The sequence below is a fragment of the Chelmon rostratus genome, chromosome 4, assembly GCF_017976325.1.
Source record: "Chelmon rostratus isolate fCheRos1 chromosome 4, fCheRos1.pri, whole genome shotgun sequence".
In the NCBI taxonomy this organism is placed as follows: domain Eukaryota; kingdom Metazoa; phylum Chordata; class Actinopteri; order Chaetodontiformes; family Chaetodontidae; genus Chelmon; species Chelmon rostratus.
In genome coordinates, this window is record NC_055661.1 from 9,428,090 (window position 1) to 9,450,091 (window position 22,002).

The window sequence follows — 22,002 nt, forward strand, 5'->3', positions numbered from 1 at the left end:
TCCAGGGAAGTAATTAGGTGGACTCGGCTGCTGTCACTTAAGACAGAAAAACAAAAAGTGGAAAAGATAAAAAGAGCAGTGTTGAGTCTCATAATGTCTCTGTTAGCTAGTGTTCTGCAGTTCTGTGAGAACAACCCAGAAACACACAAACGCACATCTTACTGCACCAACTGAAGAGCCAAATCCTCAACTCCAGTGACTGATGTCCAAATTGAAATAATTGCTTTTGATGTGCAGCAATGAAGAATTACATTGACGAGTCCTCAAAACTCTTCAGAATACTGCTTTAGATTATTCTTCATTTCTACCATTACAAAGCAAAAATCTGGGTGTGGAAGTGATGAAGACTTATTTCATCTATTCTTTATATCTCATTTTACTCTCTTCATTGGTTTTGAGTTCATTGCTTATTGTTTCTGAATGGCGTTCTCATGCATTATTTGCGTATGTAAAGCACTTTGAAATACCTCTGTGTTTGAAATGTACTACATAAATAAAGCTTCCTTACATAACGTGTAGGAAGGTTCTGTGTTTATTATGTTTACACTGTAAGGATTTTTCTGGCAATGGAAATCAACCATGGGTGAGATCACGACTCAAGATAAATTAACTGTAAATCTACCAGTTTATAGTGTCCAAAAAGTTTACTTCAGTGGCAACAGGAGAATGCTACTCAATGCTTCCTAAAGTCCCAACGCAGGATATTCACTTCTGCCGCTGCTGTTTAGTGGAAGTAGGAAAGCAACAATGCTAATTCTGCAATGAATAAGCGAGGTGCCTTCAAATTCATCTGAAAAAAAAAAGAAAAGAAAAGAGCATGATTCTTAAACAATGCTGCAGTAAATGCCTCGGCATGTCAGATGTACTTGCAAATTGTTTCTGTGCGTGACTACATTTCGCTCTGGCAGCTCTTACATTACTGCAGCTTCGCCATAAATTTTCAACTCGATACGTGCGATTTGAGACATGCTCAACCACCAATGCAGAGGGAAGAGCGGTCGGACCAAAACTCTGCGATGAAATGAGATTTTCAGGAATTCATGTGCAGAACTGTGACTAAGTGTGCAAATACTTCCTCATACATTTGGAAACTGTTCTAATCCAGAACCTGCATGCTCTAGTGATGCTGCAAGCTGCATGTAATGAGCTTAATGGTTTTTCAGACATTTGCAGAAAACCCCAGGCACTCAAACACAGCTATTTTCTCTGACCATCAACTTCAATGTGCTGCTTCTAAACTAAAAGCACCCTTCCAGACATCATAGACAAGTAACAGCCAAGCTAATCGACCCTCATCGTTACCAGGAAAACACAAACCAACAGCAGGTCAAAGATATTCATCTTTCTGAGGAGTGGTATACACACAGAATACGTTATTAATGTACACAACAACAGAAAAAGGAAGAAGGCACCAGAAAGAACACAGAAGTGTGTTTCAAGGGTGTTTTAATAGCAAGTCAAAATGCTTCTTCTTCTTTTGCTACTTCTTTGTTTGTATATTTTGGTAAATCATCCACACCGTCTCTCTCTCACACACACACACATACACACACACAAAGCGACGGGCCAATGAGCTTTTTGCCAGCATGTGTTGTCTTCATTACTGGACAGTGCAGCGACAAACACAAAGGCCTCTACTGAAAAGCTGGGATTCCCTGGATAAACCCCGCCATTGTATTCCCAGATCCCCGGTTCCGCAGCACTGCCGAATTAGCACACATACCTCTGGACTTGTGATGCGCTTGGGACTGGTGGCGTCATGTGGAAGCGGTGGGCTCACTGTGGCTGGATGGATGGATGGATGGATTGATGCCTGCAGATTCCTAACAGGCAGGCAGACAGCTTCATCTGCCTGTGTGGGTACATATGTAGATGTGTGCATCTGTGTGCCTGTCGAGCTGCCTGTCTGAGGTTTCAATTCAGAGCCCGGTTAAATATTAGCAGCAGAGACCTGCAACCGAACCAGGACGAGCCTCAAACTTCTTCCATATGAAGTATTTATAAAGCAACGTTTTCCCAAAAGTCAACTGTCTCTCTGACCTATGCTTTAAATTGTTTTCAGATGCTCTTGAAACAAAAAATACACTGAAGCTAGACTTTTTTCAGAGGGTCTGTGATCTGAAATGAGAATGAGAATATAAAAAGGTAGCCGATTAGAACTGATGACATGGATCGCTGCCTCAGGCCACTGAAATGATTGGCAGTAGAAACAGATGATGCAAGATTGAATCTGATAATGATGAATAAATAATTCAAACTCATTAGGGTATATAGGGTATTTGCATATGAATCTTGGCCTGTTATGATAAAATTAAACATGGGCAGCAGACAGGCCAGTTTACTAACCGACACAAACCATCATTCATCAAAGGCCTCTGGCAACAGGTGAGTTGGCACATTTGGGATGTGAGGCCCAGAATTTAAATCAAACATCGACAGAGCTTCAACGTGAATGTGTCAAATTTGCAGCCAAGTAATAATCTGCTCTGATTAGGAGACTTTTTTTCTCCAGATCTGGCAATCCCAGCAGACAGTAATGTGAGCTTGGAGACTGATAATGATGGATGCTTAACTTTTTGAACGCGGGCCACGGGCCAGCTAACAAGCTGCTGGTAGAGTGCCTCCGATTTGCTAATGGTGAGGGCAGGATGGGAGGGATTGAGAGGCTGGAGGCAATAAGGTGTAGGAAGGAGGCATAGATCAAAGGATGGCCAGTGGACTTGAGGGGATTTTTTGCCTACAAAGAGTGTTTTGTTAAAAAAAAAAACAACAGGAGTGCACAAAGGACACAAGGAAAGATGGACAGACAGGAAGCTACAGAGGTGTTCTGCTTGTGTGTGTGTGTGTGTGTGTGTGTCTGTTTAAGAAAAAAATCATCATTAGCCGAGGAGCTGAAGCAACAGCCCGAAGCAAAGCCGCACACGCTTAAACACACACATTAACACAGATATGTGCGCTGCAGGACACACACCGACGGACACATAAACACTCCCATCAGTATGACCTAATAAGGCCCGTCTCAGTGAACTGATATGGTCATGAGGTGCAGATGCATGCCAAAGCTGTTCCGAGCAGTACGTTTCAATTAGAGCAGAGGTCGGAGAAGAGCCAGGAGAGGTTCTGCTAACTAGCTACCACACAAACAGTGAGAAAAACACCCCGGAGACTTCTAAGACAGACAGAGGACAACAGTTTATCGTGGTGATCTCTTTTGGTACACCCAGGAAATTCAATTACAGCAAAGGCAGCGAAAAATGGTATAGTATGAGTAAATTAGCATGGGGTTAATTACATCCGCAGACAGAATTGTCTTTGGTGTAATTAACATCTGTATCCCAGGAGAAGGCAGTTACACACACCTCAAGGAAAAGGACAGTGAAGCAACTTACTCACATTTACAAACACTTATACAGAGGTGAGTCTTATTAAGATGACTGTTAATTAGCAGAAAATCTGCATAACAAACAAGGAGCAAGATGCTTGAAGCAGGCAGGGCAGGTCAACTGAAGTGATGTTTTTATTTGCATCATCTTTTGTGCATGCTGCAACAGCTGACGTGAATAACAAGCACTCCTCTAACTGTAGTTACAGTGCATGACACAATAAACCCACGCGGCTGATTAAGTGGCTGTTATTAGCCTACCGCTGATATACCTGCATTGGAGTTCATGTTCGCCAATAAGTAACAAGAATTTGCAGTACAGAAATTCCAAACATACGCTTTGAGATAGTTTAAAAACAGTACGGCCATAGTTTGCCCACCAGGTCACAATTCCTAAATAAACTAACCTCATCAAAGATATCCCATGACCTGCATGACAAAATTCACAGATAAGATTTTTATTGTTATCAATAAAAATCAACAGGTTAATTGCAATACATTTTACATTGTACATTTTAAACTCACACATACAGTGTTAGGTATTAAAAACTATAAAGGTACTGGCTTAACAGTCCAGTGTTGGTCCAGTCCAGTCTGTCAAAGGAAAGGGTAAAATGATTTCACACGGCCAGAGGAAATGCTGAAACAGCAGACAGGAACAGAAGCCAAACCAACAAGGACATGGTGGATCATATCTCTGAAATTAGTGTTAGCTAAAATGTTTTCAGAACCAATGGGAAACTTTGAAAGCTACAAAGAATAATGGTATTTTCCATCACTGCCTGTTAAAGGTCAGTCGACGGAATGTGTAGTAATTCCAGTATCCAGTCTGTCTAATGATCAGAAACACTATGATGGGTCGCTGGCACACCCAAAGTGAAAATGAAACGGGTTTAAAAACAGGAGCCCAATCCTTCATGTCTTATAATGGACTCGTTGCTAAAAGGAGTTTCCAAGTCAACAAACAAACAGACTCTCCCTAGTGACAATGTTAGTGTTCAGAAAATGTTCGAGCCCTGTGCATGCTCCACTGTGTTTTAGTGTCTGCGTACGTGATATACTCAGCTCAGGGAATATGTGTCCATTTCACACCAATTATAAAAATCTCTCTGCACACAATACAACTACGTATCAGCTTTTTGTTCCCCAGGGGAATTATGCCATTTTTGATCCATACTTCCTCGACAGCAGAGTCTGACCGATACGGGATTCTTAGATACCAGCTGTTTTACGTTAGTAATACTTTAATACATTGTAGATTTCTGTAAAATCTAGACTACCATTGTAAACCTCAACTGTCTATAAATATTCCCATGTTGGGCCACATACTCTCTAATGAAGCATTAATCCCATAAACTCTGTGACATTACAGAAGATTCATTTATCTGATGACACTAAAAGCTTTGAGAGAAAATCCTTAAAACAAAGTTCACAGAGGGAACTTTCATTCCCTTTGTGTGATTAATATTTCATTGTGCATTTATTACAGAGCCCAGGGGCTGATATCAACAGCAGGGAAAAATATAAAACCAATATAAAAGCATTTTCATATTTTAAGCCAATTTGACTGATAACTGTGTTCTGCTATAGCTCTGCCTCATAATGACAACACATGGCTTCCTTTGAGTGCTGCGATGTGCAATATTTCCTCTATTAACAAAAGAATCAGTTAAACAAATTTTGCGGGGGGCGTAAAGTCTTCAAGTAGTTTGAATTTAATGAAAGATTATCAACCATGTAGCATGATTTGCAGGCAATTAACTGCACATCATAAAAGTCAAACATTTTTATGATTCGGCCTTGCAGGGAAACGTGAGTGAACCCGCTGACCTGTTGATCACCTCCCTCCTTTAAGCTGAACAAATGGCTTCACAGCCAGTGACGTCCTGAGAGAGAGAGATGAAAAGATTCACCTCGGCGGGCCAAAGCTAATTCCTGCTTGATTCTCTGCTGAGAGCTCAGCAACAATATGAGCAGAGATTGATCATGCTCCCTCTGTTCATGCTGGTCCCGTGTGCTCACCACCTGCTAATACAGTCAGCCACAGTACAGCCCCGCTTCTGGTGGGCTGCTGTGCCTCACCAGGGTCCTACTGGCCTTAACATTTTTTGGCTTGAACGCTGCCCAAAGCCAATGTTGTATATTAAAATCGCCATGCGTTGATACTGCAAAGTGATGCTACACCGCCAGGTAGCTCTTGTTACACTAGCATTTAGTGCATTAAATTTTCGCAGTCTTTCCTTCTTTTATGAATCAGGACACTTCAGTTTTCTGTGCGTATTTTGTCACGGGATAAGCAATGCATTACATTTCACAAAGTACTGTAGTATAGGCTTTAATGCAGGAAAAACACCAAAAACACTACAATAAAGAGAAAAAAGAACAATGAACATTTTATAAGCATTCAACAATTGTGACTTGTGACTGTTAAATGCCATTGGAATAACAATTTTATCTCTGTTGATGCATGAAGAGGTATCAAGTAGTATATATTTGTTTATCTTAGCATATGTTGACAAAAGGCTCCATGAACCACATTACAAATACAAATACTCTTTAGCCGAGAATAGCCGAACCCGATAGTGGAACTGCAGCTCTCTGTGTGAGCATTTCATTCCCATAATGGTCGTTCTATTCAAAAGAGAGGAGTGTATGAGTGTGTGTATCTGTTTGTGAGAGCTAAAAAAGCAATGTTTAACATTTTCAAGTGTTGTTTAGCTCCTCTTTATCAACAACTGATGCCACACAAAAGCCGTTCAGACAGTGTCGGTTTTGAAACGCGTTTCCCACGAGACAATTCCTGCTCCACAGATGCAGCAGCAGCAACAGTAACTCTGTTGAAATAAACAGAGAAAGTACTCTGTGGTTAGCATTTGCAAAAACAATTGCGATCGCCACAAAAGACGTGCCGCCAACCGAAACTAAATTAACTCAAACTCCATTGAAATGGACGCCACAGTGCTGCACACACACGAGTGAGCTCTGCTAAGAGCAACTCAGAACTGTCAGTGACCTGAAGGATGACGCAGAGGAATGCTCTCATATTCACACTCTGAGAGATTAAGGGAACATGATAAAGAACATTTTTAAGAACATGGTCTCACAACTTGCTTCAAGATTTATACTGAAGTGGAAATTGTCGTAACACCATGCAGAGGGTCTGTATGGTCACGCACGCATGCACGCACGCACGCACACACAGAGTACTGCCATCTTTTCCCTTTAGTGAGCAATGGAAAATAAACAAATCAATGAGTTCCCAATAGTGCTGAGGCTCTGGGTCTGGGGGCTTTCGGAGCTATAAATCCTGAACTTTTCAACACATTTCAGCTCATTCACTTAAAACCATTTCATAGAGTGCTTCACTTCAAATTTCCCAACTGTCGCATGATGGCAGAGACAAAAAGAAAAGTAAAATCAGTTTTAAGCTGTCAGGCCGGAGAGGCAGAAAAGGTAAAAGAGACACAGAGAGAGGAAAGAGGGGGTGAGTCAGACTATAAACACTTGGTCGGGGTGATGTTATCCAGCTGTCATGAAAACTGATCCAACGGTTGGCAAGCTCAAGCTATGTCACACACACACACACACACACACACAGTCGTGTTCCCATCACTTTTGGGGACATTACATAGACTTACATTCATTTCCTCGAGACATGCCAAAACCATATTTACCTACTTGCCTAATCCTAACCTAAACCTAACCTTAACCCACGTCTTCACCCTAAAAACTCATGATATATGTCACAATGTGACTGCAAACAAATTTATGTGCCCACATCTTGAGTAAGACGCATCTACGCACACACAAACACCACTACTCACACACTGAAACACAGCTGTACATTTGTTATGACATGCATACACACACAGTACACACACAGAGAAGCTGAGGATGGATATAGGTCTCTGTTTGGGGTAAGTGAAGAGGCGACAAGCCGGGGGGGGGGGGGGTTACTGGATCAAGGCTAAATATTCAATCCTTCAGCACACACACACAGTGAAAAGCTACAGAAGCTTGAAATCAATCTTCCACACCTCCAACTGAAGCAGTCTGGGATCTCCCACCACACACACACACACACACACACACACACACACAAACACACACTTACAGCAGCTCGGGGAACAGTGTCCAGCTGAGGCAGCACCTTAAACATCCCAGCTGTACTTATTCAACATGGTGAAGGGTTAATGAGCAGTGTCACTAAGTTTAACTGTCGTTCCAGCAGGAGCTCGTCCACGTCGACTACACAGGAAACACAGAGAGCGCCAACGGCCGAGCGCCAGCAGAGCCATGGATTGAAATGTCAACAAATCCTAAAAAAGCTTAACAGCCGAGGGCATAAAAGTGTTTTCTGCATGTAGTTACAAGTTATAACAAACAGAAAAGTTATTTTTGTCTGCCTTTCTTATTAGAAAGTGGACACATTTGATAATTGTGGCCGTGTGTTGGATAGCAGGGTTAAATGACGAGTTAATACAATGGAGGTTTTCATTTCAACCAATCATCTCAGCAGGTAGGTTCACTGACTGATTAGTTCTTCGCCTCTATTCAAAGGACGGTGGAGTCTTTGGTTGTAGTGAAAGCCTGCAGACTCTGCATGGCACATAGCTGGCCACCAGATGCCAAGATCAACACCACGGCAGTGTCTGTCAGACAGCAGCCAGTAGGTTTTTACACATCGGTTTTTGCATGAATTCCACAAACGACATGTAACAATAGTGAGCTTCACATGTGCTATTAGGTGAACTGATTTATCTTTGGACAGAGTCAGGATAGCCGTTTCCCCTGTTTCTAGTCTTTTTGCTAACTTAAGATAACTGGCTGTACATGAGAGCAGTATCTTTCTTCTCATCCAGCCTCTTATTTTTATATTATTCCTTATTAGTATTAGTTTTCCTTAAAAAAATAAGATCAACTTTCTGTCACCTCCGACTTTCTCTGTCACTCACTTTGTATCAATATGGCAGATCTTGCAATGCATGAGCCCATGAGGGCAAAACAGTGATTTTATCAGAGGTGTGCCAGCCTCAGTTAACAGGTGGCATTACCTGTCTGACACAGAATGGTACTGTACGTCAATGTGAAACATCTTAACTGTGTTTACATGACTGCTGCACGTTAGTACCAAGCCACGTCTGAGAAAACTGAAAGTCATACTTGAATCATATTTCAAGTTTAACTTGCTAAGATTGAGTGTGCATGTCTGTCAAAACTATTCAAATGCATTTAACCCCACTCCTTACCAGAGGATGGTGGTAATGCGCAATTTCTGAAAGAAGAGGAGGAGATTTGACTGAAACTAAGATTTTCTGGCGGTTCAGCTTGAACTGCAAGCATTTGGAATACGTTCTCTGTAGTGCCGCTTCTCTCTGTGCTACTCTCCCTATTACCCCTCTCTTCTTCTATTGAATTAAAGAGTAACTATAAGCACGCTCATGAACACTGATCAGCTTTAAACGCAACTGTGAAGGTAAGAAGCTGCGAAAGCCCCCGCTCTTGCCTTGGAGCAGACAAAGCCTCCCACAGCCACACCTCTGCTGCAACGTTTCATCTTAACAGGGTCCTCAATGTGATTCATGACGATATTACCTGGAAAAATAACTTAAAAGAAAAACCTCGCTTCCATCCCGCTGTCACCCGAGGCCAACGACAGAACTCTTTGAAGACGCATGTAGATTCTACTTGAACCATTCTCCATCTTAATTCAAGGAGCTAATACTGAGGCTGCCAGACGTGACCACATTATGTCGTCAAACCACTGAAATAAGTCCTTGAAATGAAACGAGTGGTACTTCACTGACGAGGAAGGAGATGCAGAAACAAAAGAGGAGGGAGGATAAAAGTGTTGAGTGAGAGGGACGGGAGAGACCGACAAAGACCGTGACAGACGGGTGGCGGTGTTCGAGAAGAACGACAGCGACTGACATAGAGATAAAGAGCGTACAAAAATAAACAGAGGAGAATGTGGCGCCATTGCTAGCATCACTATGTGTTTATTAGCAAAAACTGAACTTCTTCTTTAACAACCTCTGGATTCTCACCACACTCTGCCCACCTCAGTACACGGGAACACCCAGCTCCACCGCAGCGGCCTAATTAGCAGTGTACTGTGGCTGCCGGTCCGACGAGGGCCTGTGTTTCATGAGGCTCTGAAACCCCATTAACCTTTTGGACGGGCTGGTGCTTTGATATCTCAGCTGTTTACAGCTCCTGTCTACTTTCTAAAAGTGTTATGTTTCAGGTGCTTGGCTGACTGCACAGACTAAATATAGGCACTATGCAAGATTTCCCTGGAAAGGGACACACTCTAGGGGCAGGGGGTCTGCTTTGTGTGTGTGTCTTCCTGTATTACCAAACTTATGAGGGCCAAATGCACTCAGAAGGTGAGGAGGATGTGGAAAACCCTTTAAAACGAGACACTCACTTTCATACACAGCTAATTGACAGATAGGATTTTGGTAAAGGATTAAAACTCTAATTAAAATGTGTCTAAAATATGGTTCAGAGTTAATTTAGGTGGGTAGTGATTAAGATTAAATTTGCTACGTGTGAGTCTGTGATTGACAGTGTGCAAAAGTTGCCATGTTCATGACGTATCTAAAGATATCTGTGCAAAAACTGTAAAGACAGATTTCAGCCCATTGTAACTCAAGCACCAAGCTGATAACTTAATTCTGTAAAAAATGGACCCATCACTGCTAGTCCTCTGAATTCTGAAATTTTTCAGTTTTGCATTCGTTTCGACTAGCCAGCTCACCTTTTTAAAGTATTTATCACTGCAGAAATCATGCAGCCTTAATCTTAACATCTGACAGGTGTTTTAATTATTTTGTCCACCTCATTTTTATCACTGAGGGCAGGCTAAATGGCAGAAACTCCTGTCAGTTGTTGTCTGTTGTATTAGATTGTATTAGTTCTAACTCGGTGTACCCAATGTGCTGTAACCTCATGCTGAATTTCATTTATGTGAGTTCATTCAGAGACTTTTTTTTATAGGTAACTGTCAGTCCAAGGTCGTTGTGTAGTCCTAAACCTACATACGGTTTTATAATCCCCATCAAGGAAACAGACTTTAGTCAGTAGAGTCACAGGCCAAAGTATCGGCTCATCCACCTCCTGACCTCAACACTATTTCTACAAAATGTAAAACTCTTTAAGTGCTTCAGTGCTGCTCCGGCTCCACTCCCTCCACCCTGTGGATATCACTACTGCACTACTTTCCATCTAACTATTAATACAAATGTGTGATGACAGATATGATGAGGCTCTATGTTTAGGGTTTGGTTTACAGATCATTTGAGCAAAGCTGCGTGTGTGTGCATGTGTGTTTGTGTGTGCGTGCACTCTTGTACATCTATCTTTGTGAAGACAAGTTGCAGTTTTAGCCTGAGGACATTCTGGCTGGTCCTCTGTTCTTCAGAGGGCTGTTTAAGGGTTAAGATTTGGTTTTAGGGTTAGAACTAGATTTGACGGTGTGATTGGGCATTCAGCTGTGGTGGTAAAGTTTAGGCAGTGCGATATGTCTGTGAGGGTCCTTACAAGTATAGGACTACAAGCATGTGTCTGTTTGCGTGTCTGTATGTCTGCTAAAGTGGAGTTTTACCTGTGCCTTTGTTGCGGTCCACAAAGCAGTACTTCAGTTCATATTCTTTCAAAATTTCATGGACTTCCTGTAGACAGAAAGAGAGACACGAACACAAGAAATGAGCCAAGAGATCATCAAAAGCCAAATGTTTAGAAGCTTGTTCAAAGTTGAATTATTTAGCTAATCTATCAATTGTTTAACCAATGAATTACTTTGTGTCAGGCTCATTAAGCGTATGGCAAAATGCACATCAAAAGATGTCTTCAAATCACCAGCATTTCTTTGTATTCTTATGTGATTATTCTGAATCAAAGTCATCAGTTAATGTGTGGTGAATCAAGCTTTAGTCAATTAACCATTTTAGCAACAGACAAGATGCATCACTTTTACCATAAAGGAACGTGCAATTAAACATAGTCAGTGAAGACCACTCAGGGGGTAACAGGGGGGTCAGTCAGACTCTGACAGCCTTAACTATTCACAGAGTCATCTCATGTCAGTACTTGTCTCAGTACAGCAGCTAAGAATGAAACGACTGCTTCCAATAACTGAGTAATAGTCCCTATAACTTCAATTTAGATCAATCTTACAAAAAGGATTTTCGCTCTTCGCACTTACGAAACCATATTTTTCGACACTTGAGCAAACTCTTTTCCTTCACAATAAACACTTGGCAGATTTCCCAATTGCAGAAATCTGTCTCTGACGGGTAATTACGCCTTTTAAAAAAGTGCAGTGAGATGAAAAGCTTTCAGTCTCCTGTCAGGTTTATAATCACAGCAGCCCACCACACTGCACTCAAACCCACAAGAGGGACACACACACACATACGCACACAGTGAGTGTAGCCCACTCTCCCGAAGACATGCTTCATATTGTCTCTTTGGTGACAGTATGTGATGAAGTGAGACAGGAAAGGGAGTAAAGAGATCCTCACATCCTGTCTGAGTCTGCGATGAACTCCACTGCACACTGCTAACTCTATTAGCCCTGGTACCTCCCTGACGGCTCTCACTGTTTCATAGCCACACAGTCTCCACTGCGCGCAAAGCAAGTGACAACTGTTCAACGCTCTGCAACAAGTGGGTTTTTTTTTTGGGTTTTGCAGATATGCACCTACGATATGAGCAACCTTTTAGATCCAGTCACAGTAAAACCTGTCCAAGAGCACAGCAGTTCCACACCAAGCAGGAACACAGTGTGGGCGGAACGACTAAACAGTGAGCAACAAAACAGAAAAACAACAATGACAAAAAAAACAACAAAACACAGTGCTTAAACATCCTGCGAGCAACGGTCTAAACTCTCTGGCAGTGGAAAGGTCACTTCAGCATACAGCAATTATTGTTAAGTGCCACCAGAGACAAGGTGTAAGGGAAAGCACAGTATGATTGCACATCAGGCAGGACTTTCAAACTATCCTCAGGTGCACACTGAATTCACCAAGATCATGTCCGGATGATGTGGAGACATTCTCTCTTCCACTTCTTCCCACCTTTTCTCTCATTATGTTCCTGTCCATTTCTATTGAACCTTATGTAAAACAGTGAATGAATGTGAATTGAGCTGGTTAAAATAAATACATAGGCTTTATAAATGAATGTGAACAAAAGAGAGAGAGAGAAAAAAAAAGGTGGGAACAGTCTTTTAAGACCTGATTGGCATTTGGGAGGATGCGGCTGTTCTGTTCTGTCAGCTAATGTTGGCCAAATCCAGTGCTTTTATTCACTGTGAGCTAATGCTCGACATGTTGTATGCCTCCATTCAAAGATGAAAACAAAGAAATGCACTTTCCATTATTGCAACTCAACTCATGGCGACACAATCATCACCTTTCACATGGGAGTGAAAGCAGGTTTGACATTTCCAGGGGGACGTGTGAACAGAAAACACCTCCAATCCCATCCATCACATCATTTGTATAAGGACAAAACAAACATAAAATCTCCCTCAAGTGGTCATACAATGACTGATGAGATAATATGTACATCTTTCTCTTTTCCTAGCTCTCTAAACGCTATGCAGCCCACTCGTACACCATGAGCAGGCATGTTCCTTATCAGCGGAGGCCATGCAAGGCAGCCCACAGAGAGGGTCGGCTCGCCCGCCCTCGCTCGAAGGAAAAGAGTTGTTTTGTTTTGGACTTTAACTCCGTATTTATCCATTTCTTGATCCTGCTGCAAGAGAGGCAGCAGAATTAGTCAGAAGGGATTTTAGAGCAATTTGTCTCTAATGAAGCCCTTACCTAATTCTCTGAAAACAAGTGAAAAATCAGCCTGTGCAGTGAGAACCCAACGCTTTTCCAACAGAAATCAGTTTCTTTGATGAAATAAGGTAAGCTCCTGCACCAGCATTAAAACTTTAAACAAGTTATTTACACTGAAAATGGGTTGAATTACTCGCTGACAGAATTTATCACCTGTTAAAGAAAATAAGATTTTAAGGATGTAATTAGAAAAAGACATAAAAAATAACAAAACAAAACAAAGTTTTAAGGGCTTTTCCAGACATTATAACGCCAACACACTCGTGCCATGATAATAAAGGGCTGTATGTCATTTAACAACAATGCAAATACAGTGAGAATAAAATAGGATTAAACCATTTAGATCAAAGCATGCCTGTACAAATGCATGAGGATACAAGAGAAGAGATTATTAAGTGTTATTGCCAACCAAACCTCTTCCTCTTTTGTATTTGCTTATCCCACTGCTTCAGTTTCATGTTTCTATTCTCTTAATGCTGCTGCTTCATTAAATGATAGTTACTGCTGTGCTGGACAGGACAGATGCTGACACCGCAGACTACTCAGTGACATTCAGACAAGGTTGAATCACGCGTCTGTGTGTCATTCTCTCTCTGCTGAGTGATAAAACTCATCCCTGTGCTATTCTGTACTTAAATCGAGCTGAAAGTTTGTTTCTCGCAGCACTGGCACAGTGTAAGACATTTAAAGACTATTTTTAGGAGTCCAAACAGTCCTGCCTCTCTTTCTCAGACATACAATTTAACAGTTAAGCACACCATGCAGACTTTTTTTTATGATATTCTGGTTTGTTTCACCCTATTTCCTTTTACATTCCATGTTTTAATGATCTTTCACTTCCGCTACATCCCATCACGCTGTTCTACGATGTTCCACTTTGTTTCATTGAGATTCCCTCTGCACTATTTCAACAGCTTTCTAATTAACACTGCCATAATAGCTAAGTGATGCTCACAAGTGTTTCAAAACAGCTACTGGGCTCTGTAAAAAGACAGACTGACAACCCCTCCTACAGCTTTCAATTCAAAGTTACAGCAAAAACTCGACAACTAAACCCAGAGAAATCATGAGACCCTGGTTTGATATTCAATTATACAGACAGAAACATAGAGCTGTGTCTTGTTGTCTTATCACTGCAGAGATGGATATGGTTAACGCACATTTTGAGCGACACCCATCTTCACGCCCATGAGTGATTAGATAGAGAACCTGGACAGTATGTGGGCAGAAGAGGCAGAACACACAGCTATTGTGTTTCCTATTCAAGGCCACTCCACAGCATGTTGTCCAATGCCAAGCTGCTCTACAACTTAGCTAAGCATGTCATTCTGTTCAACGCTGTACTGCATCCTCTGTGTGTTTGAACGCTTTAACAGGCTGACATTTCCAGCAAGTCCTGTCACTACCCAACATCAGCCTTAAAACCCAGGGTCAGTGTCTGTGCATGCATGTGTGGGTGCACACACTTGGTGAAGGGTTGGGCGATTGGATGAATATATCTCGATTGAGAGTCCATCACTGGTTGCTTTTTTGTTGGGCGTTTTTCGTTATCTTATTTTGCTAATTTAATGGTCTGTCTCTGAGGGACAAGTGAGGGCTGCAGTGCAGCAACAGACTCTGCTCAGCGAGCTAAATCTGTAGCAAAGAGGCCAGCGACGGCGTGGAGAGGCAGCGGCGAAAAACAGCGTCAAGAGCTACCCGTGTTCACATATGCACACTTGGTATTGTATTAAAGCAAGCTGTACTCAGAGGATGGACTTGATAAGGGATGTGATGGCGGCCTGGTCCGACACCTGATAAGACGACTGCAAATGGAAGTCACAGGCACAGTGTAGGTTCATGAAGGTACAGGAACTCACTAGCTCCAAAGCACTCGGCTTCATACTAACTGAAGACTGCTCAAGTTTTATTCACCAACCAGTGAGTGCAATGTGAACTAAAACACACCACCCCACAGCCTTCACCTCAGGATTATTTACGTTTAAGATGCTGCTCACAGCACACACATTTTATTTATGCTGATTCAAGCGACTGTCTCTTTATGATCCACATATTTCTATCCAGTATATCATCTGTCCAGATTTAGACTGAAGTTATAACTCAGCAAAGGTATGCCTGTGTCTTTGCGGCACAGAAGGGTGCTACAGGTAAGCAGAGGTTGCAGAGGCTGGCAGAGGAGGCGACACACACACCACCCAAATCTCAACAACACTTTGTGTGGTTAGTGGCTCCACTCCGGCCAAAAAACAGCGTGTCACTCCACTCCTCATTCACGTTTGTAAGTCTTCTCTTTCACCACGATCTGCAAACAAACGATGGTATGAGTGGCTACAGTCACTGCGAGCCAGGAAATCTCAATCCGAACTCTTCTCCTGCGCGCTCCCTCTGCGGTGGAGCGACTGGAGCCAGCAGAATCCCTCTCTGTCTTTAGAGACTGCTTGAAGAACTAAGCCTTCGAGAGTATTTATTCACCTAATATGTTCTCTCTCTCTCTCTCTATCCTTTTTCCTCACCCTCTCTGACAAAAAGTAAGCAGTTAGAAGCACTTGTAGGTCTTACAGCACTCTTGATGGCTTCCCCGCCATGTTCTGTGGTTTGAATTGTACTTCATTTGTGCGTTGCTTTGTACAAAAGTGTCTGCCAAATGAATAAATGTAAAGTCAGCACAATCAGACCTTCTGTCAGGAGGAGAGTTTGAAATGGAAGAGGAATATCTGTGCAGCCCAGAGAAGCAGTTCCAGCCCTTACACTGCTCAGCCTTGTTGCTCTCTGGAATCAAATTTTTCAGTTTGCAAATGCAAATTAGGCAAGGAAGGTACCTCGAGCGAAGCCATCACATCAAACCAAACTGCATTAGCAATAGTTTTAAAATATGACAAGTCTTTTTGGTTTAAAGGGCTGCCGTGCCCCATACCGGCAGCATCAAGACCACTGCATCGCTGTGTCAAAGATATGTTTGTTGTTCTATTTCACAGCAATCGCACAAGCCAGTGTGCCTGAAACGTGTCAATTTGATCAATTTCACATCCGCTATGGGCATCGGATGACATGTCAATTTCAGGACAGCAGTCTGGGGAAACAGTTTCAGAGGCCTTTGTTCAAATAAATGACATTTGGCACTGCACAGGACACTGAAGCAGAACTTCTTATTTCAAATGTTCCACGAAGTCATATAAGTAAAAGAATTTCCCACTGAAGACTAGTTAAGGCTCACAAGTGAGGGATTCCAATAATTTCAATGCAATGGCAAATCTCATCCCTGTGTATGCAGCAGCTGTCCCTTCATTCGCAGTCTCTGCTAGGGATCTCAGTGGTTAACCGTTAATCTGTTAACCGTTGAGAGTATTTTTGACCACTTATGTATTTCTGACTATAGGTTAATTCACACACGTGCACATACTCCGGCCCAAGGCCATCGCCCAGTTGGTGTGCACCACTCAGTACGGTAGAGGGAGAGGGAGTCAAAGAGCTGGTTCGGTGTCTCCAACATGAGTACATTATGCCATCGAGAGGTTCTGTGACTAAACACACTGAAAGAATATTTGAGGAAAACAGAAGCTAGCCTGAACCACTGACTGCTGGAGCATTATCTGGAAATTACTGGTGTTTACAGGGAAAATCCGACATATTTCAGTGTCTCCAGTCTTGATCTCTGGTGAAAATAGTTCGATGTGAACATGTTCTGGCTCCACACGCTGTTTTCGTTGCATCTGTGATATCCACCCTCTCTCTCGCTCCTCTCCCAATTTGATGAATTAAGGGTTTGTTTTGACCAAACCAGAGCTTGTGGTGATCATTGGAACAGTCTAAGGAGGAACCGAGAAGGTTTTGATGCGTTTTAGATTGTCTGTCAAGTTTGAATGAAGTGTGTTTTTACAATGATAAAATTACTGTTTCTCTAAATGGAGTCTTGGTGGCTTTGGTGAGAGCGATGCAGCAGCTGTTTCTGGTCAAACAAAGCAGATTCTTACTCTTTAACAACAAGTATTTCTGTAGTGATCCTTTCTGTAAGGTTGCCTGACACTTATATAATAATCTGAGCCTGTCAGTGGTTAAAACAAGCACTGATGTACATTGACGGTGCGCAAACTAGGAGGGAGGGGTTGCATTGCAGCCCGTTTCATGGCTGCTCTCAATACTGCACTGATTTCTGAAATTGGTGCCCCTGTTAGTCACTTAGACCCAAAAATATGTCAAATAGGGTCCATAAACACTGACATTTTGCCAGAATTTGTCCTATTTATCCAGGACACTGAAATCTTTCAGGACACAACTGACTGGGAGATGCAGTCCAGCGTGCTACTCAGCACAAAATTAACAATTTAGTTACCCATTAATGGCTGCCCGGCTATCAAAAGTGTAAATTAACCTAAACTGACATCCCCAGGCTCCACTGCCAATCTTCTGCAAATAAAGAGCAAACGGACTGCAGATTGCCATTACATGGTCTATGTGTTGTTTTGACCTTTCCATCTGTCATCTTGCACGGTTTGCCCGTTTAGGTATTTCTGATTCTCCTGTTGCACTCTCATAAGTCACTGTGGACCAGTTCATGTTCTATGAAGTGCACAAGCTAATGTAACAGGCCAAGAAGAAAGAGAGGAGAGAAAAATGTGTTTACTCTGACACGTGTTCATTCATCACACACACACACACACACACACTCTTTACAAACACAAACAGGGCGACTGGGGGAGAGTGAAACACTGGGCTATCATTTCAGTTCCGCGTGAGAGGCATAGAGGGAGGTGAGGGGCATTAGAGGACAGACACATTCGGCATGGCCTCCTTACCGGCAGTAACTGTGTCCTTGACCTACTGATGGAGTGATATATGCTACAGAGAGAGAACAGAGGATGAAGCCAAGGTCTGAAAAGTACTCCCACACCTAACACTAGCATATGGTTTAACTGATTAGCATTACAATAATATCATTATCATTCACGTTTTTAGAGCAGCAATACTAGCACAAGTGATTCTGTACTTTTATGACCTGCTGTAGTCTGTCACACACCAAAATCTCTATATACATTTACAAAACCTGGATTTGATGTTTGATGATGATGAGTGAATGCAAACAAAATTTCTAATTCAAGCATCAAAAAACAACCTATGATTCCACACGCCAACAGGCTCTGATGGAATACAGCTCATGTTACTGAATCTATACCAGCTGCAGCATTAGAAAACATAGTTTTTCAATTTGCTACATATTCATTGGAAATTACAACACTGCATTGCTAATAGAAAACACTATTTTCCATATTTGGTCTGAGCCAACCTGTGTGTGTGTGTGTTTCTTACATATTGGGCACATTTTCCAGTATAAACATCAACCATGTCTGGACGAGCAGTCCTCATGGGGACCAAAGAAGCATTCTAATGATGCAAGACTACATTTCTGAGGTCCTGGCTGAAGTCAGGTTTTGGGTTAGGCTGTCCACTATGGATGGAAGTCAATGCAATATGTCCTAACAAGGATAGCCACACAATCCTGTTTGAGTGAGTGTGTGTGTGTGTGTGTGTGTGTGTGTGCACGCACTTGTGTGTGTGTGTGTGTGTGCACGCGCTTGTGTATGACAGGTGGCTCAAACCATGCACAGCACAGATCACTGGCCTATAAAATGCCTGCCAGAAGAGCTTCTTAGAAAACGTGCACACTCACACATATTGAGTGCAGACAAGCATAAAGACACACGAGTGCAGACACTTCTTTTTCTTTCTCTCCTTCTTTCTCTATCAAACACATTCTCAGAGTTTTAACACCATGTATTCTAGTTTAACACCATCTTTCTGCTCTGGCACTGGTGGAATTCCTCAGTTTAACAAGTTTGTTTTCATTCCTCTCCTCTTCTTATCTTTATCTCCTCTTAATCCAGGCTCCCTCCTCCTCTTTCTCACTACCTTGCCTCCTCCTGTCCTTGTGGCCCACTGAAACTCCTTTCTCCTCTCCTTCATTTATATCCTCCTGCTTTTCTTTGCTCTTTTTCATTGCTGGGTTAAACAATAGCTGTTTGCTGAAATTTTCATGCTGGGTTACTGTTGCCACTCTCCTTCACTGACCTTTTATTTCATGTCAAACCGAGCTTCATGTGATATGAGATTGTCTGTCACTACATCTTAATTTATCCCTTTCCTTTCTTTCTCATCTTTTGCTTGCCTTCTTCAGACATTTTGTTAATTTCCAGTAGAGTAGAGACAGATGATGCAGTAAAGCAGCGCAGCAGGAGCACAGATTCAAACCCATAATCAACCTCAGCAGTCAGAGGCACATGGTCCAAGAGGTGCGGTATAGCACTGACTGCCAGACTCTAAATGTGCCAATATACTACAAACACAGCGAGAACTTGTTGAAGTGTTTGCACAGTATTCACCACCCCACAGTGCATCATTGTGTGCAAATGGTTGAAATGCAAATAGCTGCTAATTTACATATGGGCCCAGGAAACATGGCTCCAGTATACCTGTTTATATTATTTCCAGCCTGGGTAGATGGAACCACTGTCAGCCAACTTGAATAAAGTGCCCGATTGTATAAGAATGTCTGTGAATATTCTGTGCAATTAGCTCAGCATGTGCAGAAAAAACTGTCAAGATGCTATGTGATGTTATCCACTTTCCAGGTAGTGTCAGCACAGAATCTGGTCAGTAGCAATTGTCCACATATTAAGTACACAGCATAACGAAATGCACAATATTTATCATAGTACGAAATAAATGGTACCAGATTTATTGTATAGTGACTATTAAATGCTTTTCCACTGGAGCATGGCCTTAGCATCTATGCCATTATTCATGAGTTTCTGAGGAAATGTTTTGAAGGTTACAGCTCAACATGCCTGTCGTCACCATCTTCACCAGCTACTAGAGTCAGAAAATCAGAATTTCAAGGAAAAACCGGGGGACACGTGGGTGGAGGTGCGTGGCAAAAGCAACATCAGTCATCAACATTACAGTGTGAGTGATCGACTCAAGGAAAACATGTCTGAAAATAGAGGCTTTTACACCTTAATAACTCCTCAATAGAAAATTATTACTCAAAATCACCACCAAGACACCCATTACAGGAAGGGAAATTACCTATTAAGACTTAATTTGTTGTTGGGAAAAGGTGATGTCTTTGCATTTCATGTGGGAAGTTTCCCCTGTCATTTTCATATCGTCAGACATACTGATACTGGAAGAACTGCATCTCACAAAGCAGCGCTGCCTCAGCATGCTGCTCGGTCAAGCGCTGTCTGTTGCTTTTCTTTGTCCATGTCTACATTTCACTCCAGTCTTTCACAGAGAAGCTGGTTAATCTGATCTCAGAAAGGACAGAACCAGTGGGCCGAGGGAAGCAGGTGGCTTGCCCTGAGACAGGGCCGATTCCGCTGTCAGCCAGTGTGACCCCATCTCCCTCCCCCACCGTCCACACCCACCCGCCTCGGCTTGGCTCTGGCCCTGAAGCCACAGGGCTCAGATTGGAGGTTATTTTCCCCACCGAGCAGACAGTCACTCCTCACATATCAACAGACTCCTAAGGACATTGGGTCAAAGCATAATTCAAGAATATTTGGTACATTTGTTCGAGCTGGCTTGCAGTAGCCAGTGCGTGGGATTTGCCACATTATATAAATTAAAATGTGTGCAGTTAAGTGTTTGAGCTTCGCTTATCTGCAGTCTATGCTTGTGTGAAAGTGTTGAGGTGGTAAATCCTAGCCTCCAGGTAAACTAAGAAGAAGATAAAACAACCTGAAAGTATTATTGAACGCGTGTACTGAACATCTTTCTTTCTATCGTCATCCATTTGACATCTTACAACACTTTGTCCACAGTGTGGCTTTGCATTAATGTCAGAAAGTTACACCGTACGTCAGCAGCTGCAGAGCTATGTGGAGACTGGGAGAGAAGCTCTCAGACGTAAAAGCCAAATGGCCTCTAGTAGTCATTTGTACTCCTACACCAAGGCGCCAGTGAAAGCATAATGCATATCAACAGGCTGGATGTGGAAAGGTTAATGTCTTCTGCTGCACTTGCATTACACACATTTGTTTCATTACTGATTTTAAACAAGCAAAAAAAGCTTCACATAACTGGATTGAAAAACTAAACATGTGGTCAAGTGCTCTAGCTCAAAAAAGGTACTGCATAAACACAGATTTTAAGTATCATGCAAATATCACCTTTGTAATAGTTTTATTTAAAATATCTGCAAGATGATAGAAAAACAAAAGGTTTCAGAACTGATATGTTGCAGACATCGCACCAGGATTTCCACATTCTGGCCTTGAGTAGCCTGTGAGGAGCTAGATTAACTGAATGCATAAAGTACAAAAAATATGAAGTTTTAAAATCAGAAGACTTTCACAAACTGTATAATTACATAGTGCAGATTTCTGCTAGAAGCTGCCCGGCCAGTTAATCAAGGGATTTTGACAAGAGCACTTGATTAATGAAAGGCATTTTGGGTAAAAAGTTTTCTCTTTTATTTCATTAAGACCTACAGTAGAAACATTTTTGTCCCTCTTTTATTTTTTATCCTGACAGAATGACAGATCCCATTGTTTCCCGTGGGTAGAATAAAACTCCTGAAAGCGATTTATGAAAATAAACCACCGACTCGAGGGAGGATTGATGGGTTCATGCTGTTAACTCTGACTCTGCCATCAGCATCTCACATGGGAAACTGAGATTCATCAGACAGAGCTATGAGCAGTCTTAACACTTGGGTCATCACTTGCCGGATTTACTGTACGCTTTTTTTATTCTTGGGTAACAAAT

At 42.1% G+C, this 22,002-nt stretch overlaps 1 protein-coding gene across 1 annotated transcript in view; it reads right to left on the minus strand.

Annotated features, from left to right (window-relative positions):
- The window catches only part of raver2 (ribonucleoprotein, PTB-binding 2), a 78,625-nt gene that overhangs the window by 50,623 nt on the left and 6,000 nt on the right, over positions 1-22,002 (minus strand). The window contains exon 2 of the mRNA XM_041936062.1: positions 10,992-11,058. Coding sequence (XP_041791996.1) covers positions 10,992-11,058 — 67 coding nt within the window. The remainder of the gene's footprint in view (positions 1-10,991; positions 11,059-22,002) is intronic.